General features: G+C 60.3%; 1 protein-coding gene across 4 annotated transcripts in view; it reads right to left on the bottom strand.

The window, feature by feature from the left end:
* Positions 1-9,658, bottom strand: part of HDAC7 (histone deacetylase 7) — a 59,497-nt gene that overhangs the window by 9,202 nt on the left and 40,637 nt on the right. For 3 of the 4 annotated variants that reach the window (XM_054002284.1, XM_054002285.1, XM_054002283.1), the window contains exons 2-9: positions 4,813-5,003; positions 3,628-3,718; positions 2,760-2,871; positions 2,549-2,664; positions 2,183-2,305; positions 1,597-1,706; positions 1,176-1,292; positions 334-532 (exon numbers count right to left, since the gene is read on the bottom strand). In XM_054002284.1, the coding sequence (XP_053858259.1) occupies positions 334-532; positions 1,176-1,292; positions 1,597-1,706; positions 2,183-2,305; positions 2,549-2,664; positions 2,760-2,871; positions 3,628-3,718; positions 4,813-5,003 (1,059 nt within the window). The remainder of the gene's footprint in view (positions 1-333; positions 533-1,175; positions 1,293-1,596; positions 1,707-2,182; positions 2,306-2,548; positions 2,665-2,759; positions 2,872-3,627; positions 3,719-4,812; positions 5,004-9,658) is intronic. The other variant, XM_054002286.1, reaches the window with a different exon arrangement.

Below are 9,658 nucleotides of genomic sequence, written 5' to 3'. Positions count from 1 at the left end.
AATATAAAGATTAAGAATATTTTATTATGTGTTGAGTTATATTATTAATATAAATATTAGTATTATTAATATAGATATTAATAATATGAATATATACAATTTCTTTATATATTACTATATTTTATATTAAAATATAATATGAAATTTGTGAATAATATTAAAATATATAATAATAAATAACTATTGAATATAAAAACTGTCCCCACATCTGTCCCCCAGCCTGGCTGTCACTACCACTGCCACTGTCACTGCCACTGCCACTGTCACTGCCACTGTCACTGTCACTGTCACTGCCACTGTCACTGTCCCCATGTCCCCTGGGCGGACACTCACCTGCCACCAGCGGAGCGTGGGTGACCGAGGGCTCGAGGATGATGACGGGCTGCAGCCGCGGGGACAGGGGGCTGCCGGCCTCGTGCTGCTCCAGGCTGGCCGGGATGAAGACGGGCGAGTGCGTGCCCGGGAGCACCGGCCCGTTGAGCACCGGCACCTGGTGAGCCAGGCTGGGCAGCGCCCGGCGCTTGGCGTCACCCTGTGGGGACGGGACAGGGATGGGGACAGGGATGGGGACGGGGATGGGGACGGGGATGGGGACGGGGACAGGGATGGGGACGGGGATGGGGACGGGGATGGGGACGGGGACAGGGATGGGGACGGGGATGGGGACGGGGACAGGGATGGGAACAGGGATGGGGACGGGGATGGGGACGGGGATGGGGATGGGGACAGGGGTGGGGACAGGGATGGGGACAGGGATGGGGACGGGGACAGGGATGGGGACGGGGATGGGGACGGGGACAGGGACAGGGATAGACAGGGACAGGGATGGGGACGGGGACAGGGATGGGGACGGGGATGGGGACGGGGACAGGGATGGGGACAGGGACAGGGATAGACAGGGACAGGGACGGGGACAGGGATGGGGACACGATCAGGGACAGGGATGGGGACATGGTCAGGGATGGGGACAGGGACACGGTTAGGGTCATTGTCAGGGACGGGGATGGGGCAGGGACAGGACAGGGACAGGGTCAGTCAAAGGAACACGGCACTGGGAGGGCACAGGATTGTCCCCACCGTGCCCATGGAACGCACCAGGAACCCCAAACCCCAAGGGAAACCCCAAGGGAAGCCCCACTGGGACCCAGTGCTGGGGGTACAACCCGGCCACCTACCCTGGTGCCAGTGGTGGCCGGTAGGCCCAGGGTGATGGCCGGCAGTGAGGCCGCGCTCTGCAGGGCAAACTGGGCCAGGGAGCTCTCCTGCATCATCAGCCGCTGGGCCAGGGGCGTCTGCAGCAAAGAGGAGCCATCAGAGCCCTGCTCCCGGCCAAGGACCAGGGCCAGGGCCATGGGGACAGCCCTGGGGACACCCCTCATCTCACAGGACAGCACTGGGAGAGGGGAAATGCACCCTGGAGGAGAGGGGGTGTGGGAGAAGTGCTGGGCTGGGAGGAGTATCCCGGAGCAGGGAATTCCAGGGCACTCCAGGGCATCCCAGCATGCAGGGAGAGGCAGCTCCAGGCAGGGGGTTCGGGGCTGGGGTCGTGCCCTCCCTGTGAGCCCAGAGGGGTTCCCCAAAGCCAGCAGGGCTTACCTCGTGGGCCACGCCCGGGGCGGCAGGCAGCGCCGCGTGCTCTGCGGGCAGGCTGTCGTTGGGAGAACTGCAGCCTGACACGGGGGTGCTGCTGCTACTGGGGGATGAGTCTGGGAGGGGATGGACAGGGGGTGAGGGCACAGCCACCCCCCACCAGCCCCTCCAACCACTGCGCCCCACCCTTCTGGGGCTGAATCCCCCTCAGAAGGCACCGCTCGATGGTGGGAATGCTCCATGCCGGACCTGGGGCATTTCCAGCCCTGCAGGTCCATCCTGGGCCCCAAAAGCAGCAGGAGCAGCTGTACCAACACCTCCAGGCTCCCCAGTCCCACACCAGCATGTCCCAGCACCCCCATCCCACACCAGCACCTCCCATCCCACACCAGCACCTCCCATCCCACACCAGCACCTCCCAGTTCCCCAGTCCCACACCACCCCAGCCCAGCCCCTGGGGAGGACACACCAAACCCTGGTGTCACTGTCCCCAAGCAGAGGTGACAAAGGACTTTCCTTCTTCTGTCCTGCCTGTCTCCATCCTGCCTGTCCCCTCCTGGCTGTCCCCTCCTGCTTGTCCCTCGTCCCTCACCGATGGTGTCGGGCGGGCGCCTCTTCAGCGAGGGGGGAGCGCTCTCCTTGCGGGTCAGGGGGTTCTTGCGCCGGTCCAGGCACTTCCTGGGCTTGCACCGAACCTTCAGGTTGGGCTCGGACGCTGCGGGGACAGGGGGTCAGTCCTGGCCATACCGGGGTGGGCTCTGTGGGGCCACTCCCAGCTCCAGCCAGGACATGGGGACATTCCCAAGGCCTTGAGGGTCATGGGGACATCCCTGAGGCCTTGAGGGTCACGGGGACATCCCTGAGGTCTTTAGGGACACAAGGACATTCCTGAGGCCTTTGAGGACACAGGGATATTCCCACGTCCTTGAGGGACACGGGGACATTCCCGAGGACGTACCTGTTTTCCGCAGTGGAAAATGCTCGGGGGTGTCAAGAGAAGTGCTGGGCACGGGGGACAGAAACGTGCTGAGCATGGCAGGGGAGGGACCCTCGGGCTCCAGAGGCTCCAGAGACCTGCGGGGAGAAGCCAGAGCCCCTTCCCAGCTGCCCCTGAGCAGGTTTGGGGTAGGGGCGGGTCTCTTTGGGGGCAGAAGGTGCCGATGCTTTACCTGTAGGGCAGGGCTGCAGCGGGGGGGTTGCTGGTCCTCTCCAGAGCAGCCTGTTGCTTCTTCAGGATGACCTCGGCCAACTTCTGCTTCACCACCGTGCTGGCCACGGCACCTGCACGGTGACCACGGTGACCACAGTGACCCCACGGGGCTCAGAGCCGCTCTGAAGGGTCCCTGCGGGCAAGATCGCGACCCCAGAGCTCCAGGAGTGACACCAGGATGGTTGGAGACCCCTGAGAGGCGCAGCTGGCTCTGCTCCCATCCCGTCCCCCACCTGTCTTTGCCAGCAGGAATGCTCCGTGCTTACAGCAGGGATGCTCCACGGATCTTGCCAGCATTCGGCACCTCCGAGCACGAGTTAATTAATTAAGTAATAATTAATTAGGTGCGACACGGAGCCCTGAGCATCCCAAAATTGGGAACGAGCCCCTGGCGGCTCCTCCAGCGCCGGCACCAGAGGGCGCCGGGAGACCGCGGCTGGGCGGGGGCTGCACCCCAGCCTGAGGGGCTGCAAACCCAGCCCGGGGGTCCCACCGGAGTCTGGCAGATGAGTGGGGTTTGCAAACCCAGTCTGGGGGGCTGAAAACACAATCTTAGGGTCCCACTGATGTCTGTCACCTGAATGGGGTCTACAAATCCATCCTAGGGGTCCCAGCGGGGTCTGACACCCAGTGGTGTCTTAAAACTCAGCCCGGGGGTCTGAAAACCCAGCCCGGGGGTCCCAGAGGGGTCTGCAGCCCCGCTCTGCGGATGCTCTCCCACCCCTTTCCCCCACGGGAAGGCAGAGCTTGGTCGGGGTAAGGGTAGAATCCCCCGAGCCCCCTCCCCAAAGCCCCTCTAGTGCCCCCCGGGCACAGGCAGCCCTTACTCCGCTTGCTCTTGTCCTTGTTGAGGATCTGCCGCAGCTCCTGCTCCTGCTGGCACGGCTCAGCCTCGCGGTGCGGGGACTCCATGGCCACCTGTGGGACAGGGACATGGGCAGGGACCCCCCAGCCCCGCCCAGCCCCGCCCGAGCCCTCTGACCCCTCCCCGGAGCTCGCCTGGGACAGTCCCTTGTGTCACTCTGGCTGATGGGAACGTGTCAAGTTGCTCCATCACAACAAACCGGACACGTTTTGGTCTCCAGGGATGCTTTGCTCTCCCCGGGGACATCATAAAAGTCAAAACCTGTCTGTTCCCACTCGCTGCCTCCTCTCAGGGTGTTTGGACATGTCTGGGTGTTGCAATGCGGCAAAAAATAAAAATCTTTGTTGAGTACAAAAGGAAAAAAAAATAAAATCTATGATCCGAGGGAAATCCCAGCTGATCCATGGAACTGGCTCCTGCCCTGAGCCCGGAGCAGCCCTGGGGACAGGCAGGGGGATCTCGGTGCCTGAAGATGGTCACTCCTCCCTGGGCATGGTCACAGCTCCCTGGACGTGTCCTCCCACCTGCCTCCCTCTGAAGCCTCCCGGAGGAGCCATCCCCGGGACTGGAGGAGCCATCCCCGCCAAATCCCGCTGGTTTCTTGTGCCAATGGGACCTGGCAGTGCCCCTGCGTGGGGCAGGAGCTGCGGGTGGCACCAGAGCTCGGTGACACTTCCCAAAAAAAAAACAATTACCGCTGACTCGGCCGTGCCCCCGGGGCAGAGCAGCAGCGATGGCCGAGGAGGGGCAGCTCCTGGCCCGCAGGGATCCCCTGCAGCCGCTCTGGCTCCTGCTCTGCCCGTGGAGCACAGCTGGACACGCCGGGAGGCTCCAGCCCTGGAATTTGGCCTGGAATTGAGACACAACCCCTCTACCTGCCTCCCCAAGCAGCCTCCTTGCGTCACAGAGGTCCCTGGGCTGGCTGGAAACCCCTCCAGATGTTCCAGCTCAGGGAAAAGCAGGAATTCACCTGGGAATGTAATTTTGGCATTGGGATTTCCAGCCTTTTCTTCTGAATCCCTGCCCAGAGAGGGGAACTCAAAGCCAGCCCTGATTCTGCCACCGCTGTTGTGCTCTGGGGGCAAAATTCACCTTCCAAAGTACCCAATCCTGCCCCAAACCCTGCCAAAAGTGGGGTGTCCCGTACCCTGACGTGCTGGTGGGCGAGCTGCTCCACTTGCTGCTGGTGCAGGCTGGCCAGGAAGAGCTGGTGCTGCAGCTGCTGCTGCTTCAGGGCCAGCAGCGCCGTGTCCTGGGGCTTGACCACGCGCTGCCCGATCCGCAGGTCCATGGGGACGGCCTGGGGCACCCGCGGGGAGGTGCACGGGGTCACGGCAGCTGTGGGGACACAGAGGGACACGGCTCAGTCACGGGCTTGGCAGGGGAGGCCCTGGTACAAGGGCAGGGACCTGCCCTGCCACCGAGGGGGATTTGCCACGGAACATCCTCTGCCTGTAGAGCCTTCCCCGTCAGCTGGGGAAGGAGATTCCTGGAAATCCCACTCCTCTGGAGAGGCTCCAGGGGGCTGCAGGCATCTCTGCCTGGCATCGTGGTGAAGAAGGGCTCTGGAGTGAAGATGTTCCCTGCACAACCTCCCTGAGGGGTGAAACCCCAGCCCCGTGGAACCAGTGCCAGTTACACACCTGAAACTGCCCATTACACACAAAAAAACATTGCCACTTACACACCTGAAATTGTCCATTACACCCCCAAAACAGTATAAATGACACCACCAAAATACTGTCAATTACACCACCAAAACAGTGTCAATTACACCACCAAAAGAGTGCCAGTTACACCCCTAAAATAGCCCCAGTTACACCCCTGAAATCATCCCTTACACCCCCAAAACCGCCCCATTTTTTCACTGATCATAGCGCACCCACTGCCTCAGAGGATTTCCCCCTCACAGAAACACCCTCGACCTCAGGCCATTAAAAAACCCCACCAGGAAACCCCACCAAAAGGTTCACCCCACTCTCCATAACTGCCTGGCACTTCATTAGTGGCCGGTTAATTGGCTCTAATTGCACCCCGGGACAGGAAGGCTGATGGAGATCAACAACCCCAGTCTTGGGAAGCTGCCCCTGCCTCGGGGCTCCCGAGCTGAGCATCTGTGATTTTGGAGGATGTAGTGACAAGCGGGGCTGTCCCCTCCTGTCTGTCCCCTCTTTTCCCCTCCTTCTTTTCCCCTCCTTCTTGTCTTCTCCTTCTTGTCTCCTCCTGTCCCTCCTGTCTGTCCACTCCTTTTTGTCCCCTTCTGCCTGTCCCCTCCTTCTTGTCCCCTCCTGCCTGTCCTTTCCTTCTTGTCCCCTCCTGTCAATCCCCTCCTTTTTGTCCCCTCCTTCTTGTCCCCTCCTGTCCCGTCCTGTCCCCTCGCCATGCGGGATGCGGGAGCAGGGCTGGCAGCGGCGGTGGCACACGGGCTGCTGGCAGGGGGACAAGGACAGGCTGTCACTGCCACATCCCAGGATGGGAACCGGGCACTTCTGGCAGCTCCGGCCCGGCCAAATCCCGCCCCAGGACGCCGCCGGTCTGCGGGAACTCGGCCGGCCCCGTGTCCCCTCTGCAGCCAAATGTCACCACACGAGAGGTGTGTGACAGCTGGGGATGCTGCCGGGATTGTGTTTGGGATCATCACTCCAATGGGAGTGGGGGGTACCAGGGGAAGGAGCAGCCCAGCCAGGCACAGCTGATGGCACCCAAAGAGTTGTCCCAGCCTTTCTCTACTCCCTAAAAATGCCCACGGGAAGCTCCGGGGTTTGGTGTGAGCTGCCCGTGGTGGCTCAGCACAGCCTGATGCTGCCCCTTCCCAAGAAAAATGGGGTGGGAAGGGACTGGGGGGAAAAATGGGGTGGGAAGGGATTGGCGGGGGGGGAAAGGGATGGGAAGGGACTGGGGGAAAAAAGGGATGGGATGGATTGGGGGGGGGAAAGGATGGGAAGGGATTGGGGGGAAAAATAGGGTGGGAAGGGATTGGGAGGGGGAAAGGAGTGGGAAGGGATTGGGAGAAAAAGGGGTGGGAAGGGATTAAAGGGGGAAAATAGGGTGGGAAGGCATTGGGAGGAGAAAATGGGATGGGAAGGGACTGGGGGGGAAAAATGAGGTGGGAAGGGCTTGGGACACCCCAGGTGAAGGAGGGGCTGCTCCAGACACCCCCAGGAGGGAGCAGAGCCGAGGAGAGGCGCTGGTGGGGGCTCAGGGAATCTCTCTCTGCATCATTTGTTTCAATCCCTATAAAAACAAACTGCGAGGCAGCGGAAGCGGAGCAGGGAGGCATGGGGGCTGCTGGGGGAGAGGGAGGCCGGGCAGCATCCAGAAAAACAAAACAATTCCTCACCACTCGCCTGGAGCCAGGAAAATGCTGTCGAGCATCCCCAGGGCCAAGAGGCTCTGGAGCCAGGGAAGAAGAAGCTACATGGACCCCGCTCCTGCCCCAGCTCTGCCCACCCCGCACTGGGGATGCCCGAGTGGATTTTCAGAGAGGCTGGGATGAGAAAAGGCACCCTGGGAGCAGGGCCTGGCCTGGCGTGCCCCGGGGTGACACTGGCATCCCAACCCCGATGCTCCTGGCCAGGATGAGGCCACCAAATTCAGGGCGTTTTTCCAGTGCTTGGAAACACAAAGCCCCGTGCTGGGTGCCAGGGCGGTGCGGGACGAGGGCTGGTGGCACTGAGAGAGAAACCCGGGCTCTGGGCAGGAGCCACTGTCCCCATGTGGGGACCCTCGGGGGTGAGGGCCCTGCACGTGGCACCTCCTCAGGGACGCTCCACAGCCCTGAGCTCCGGACCCCCCTGGCAAAGCCCGGCCTGCCCCGAGAGCTGTTTGTGACCTCCCTCTGCAGCTTGAATTCATTTGGGGTTTGCTGCCGGGCCCTGGGCCAGGAGTTACAGTAAACAACCCCCTCCCGCATGATCCAGGGGCTGGCGGCCAAGCCCGCGGCTCCTCCCCTTCCCCCCGCCCCAAAAAAGCCAAAAGTAAAGTCCCACCGTGGCTCCTGGGCGGTTTGTCCCTGTCCCCAACCTAGCCTGGGTCCTGCTGGTGCCCAGTGGACCCTCAGAAGCCACCAGCAGCAGGACACGTGGCTGGGACTGGGATGCAAAATTTGGGACTGGGACGCAGAGTTGGAGACTGGGATGCACAATTTGGGACTGAAATGCACAGTTTGGGACTAGGATGCACAATTTGGGACCGGGATCACAATCTGGGACTGGGATGCATGGGCTGGAACCAGGATCACAGTTTGGGACCAGGACAGCCGCGGGGCCAGGATCCCATCACACAAAGCATCCCTGTGCCAGCAGCTGCAGATCCAGCCCGTGGATCCTCCATGGGAAGGGGAGGCTGTGACACGGAGTCTCCCCGGAGCGCCCTGGGAAAGCCGCGGCCGGGCATGAATGAGGGCTCTGTGCTCCAGCCCCGGCACGCGTTACCAGCATTTTCCAGGCTGCCGGCACGGAATGGAGCAGGGAACGCAGCCGAGGGGCCACGGGCTCAGCCACGAGGTGGGACAGACACAGAGGGAGGGCCGGGACAGCCAGGGCAGGGTGGGGAGCGCCACTTTGCCCTGCAGCACCTCCCAGACTCCTGAGGAGCTTTGGGACAGGGTGAAATTTGGTGGCAGCGAGTTGCCCAGGCTGGGGGTGGCAGTGCTGCGGTGGTGTCACTTGGGACACCACCACGCTGCTCCCAGCCAGCCATCCCGGAAGAGAAAAAAAATCCAGCACAGAAATCTTTGCTTTGGCATTTCCTGATTGTTTTTAAAGAGGCAAATCAGCCGTCCACAGAGCTGGGCTTACATAAGAGGGAAATAAAGCAAGAGGCAAACAAAGCAGGGCAGGAAGGTTATTGAGGAGCAAAGCAGTGGCATCCCAGCTCTGCTGTTCTGTGCTTCCCTGCCTGCACCTCTGCTTGCATCCCTGTTTATCCCTGCCTGAATCCCTATTTATCCCACCTGTATCCCTGTTTATCCCTGCCCTTGTGCCTGCCCTCATCCCTATCTATCCCTGCCCTCATCCCTGCCTGCATCCCTGTTTATCTTCATCTGTATCCCTGTTTATCCCTGTCCTCATCTCCACTTGTATCCCTGTTTATTCCTACTATATCCCTGTCTACCCCTGCCCTAATCCCTTCCCTCATCCCTGCCTGCCCACAGCTTGCCCTGAGGTGCAGCAGCAGTTAAATCCAGGCTGGGTTTTTCCAATAAATCATCTTCTTTTATAAAAGTGTTTCCCATCTTATGCTGATCTGCTCTGAAAGGTTCAGAGTTCAGGCGGGTTGAAGAATGTGGGTGATTAAAAACATTCCTCTCTAAATAAAAGGGAAAAGGTCTTCTCCAGAGCCCTGCACAAGGAGCAGGAATGAGCTGGAGGGAGCTCGCTCAAATTAAAAACACTTAAATAAGAAACCACACCAAAAGGGCTGTGTTGAAAGAATGCGAAGATCACAAAGGGAGAACTCGAGAAATAGGAAATCCCAGAGCTGGGGTACCTCGTTTAACCCCGCTGGGCCCCAGGGCGCTGGCTTTAATTAGGGACCAAACTCTGCTCCCCAGAACAACAGAGAAAAATCACCAAACCCACCCAGCTCCAGCTTTTGGGGGGACAGTGCCGCACCCCACAGGTACCCACTCGTCCCTTTGTCCCCTACCTCCATCTTGTGTGTCCCCAAGGGGTTTCCTCGTAGGATCCCACAAAATTCCAGCATTTGGAGCATTTTCCTCTTTCCTCTCCTTAGCACAGAGATCTGGGGGTGGGAGATCCAAGGGTGGGAGCTCCAAGAGTGGGAGCTCCAGGGGTGGGAGACCCAGGAGCTCCACAGAAAGCTGCTCCACGGAAAGCTGCTCCAGGGAAAGCAGCTCCAGGGAAAGCCCTGCACCACCTCAGCTATCCTCACACGGAGAGAGTGTCGGCCACGTCCCGCAGGAGCCATAAGAGAGCAGATGATGCTCAGGGAAGATGTAATGTTTGGAGCAGCCGGGTGCCAAGTTCTGA

Source organism: Vidua macroura, chromosome 38 (assembly GCF_024509145.1).
Source record: "Vidua macroura isolate BioBank_ID:100142 chromosome 38, ASM2450914v1, whole genome shotgun sequence".
Taxonomy (NCBI): domain Eukaryota; kingdom Metazoa; phylum Chordata; class Aves; order Passeriformes; family Viduidae; genus Vidua; species Vidua macroura.
This window is presented reverse-complemented; position numbering and strand designations above follow the sequence as displayed.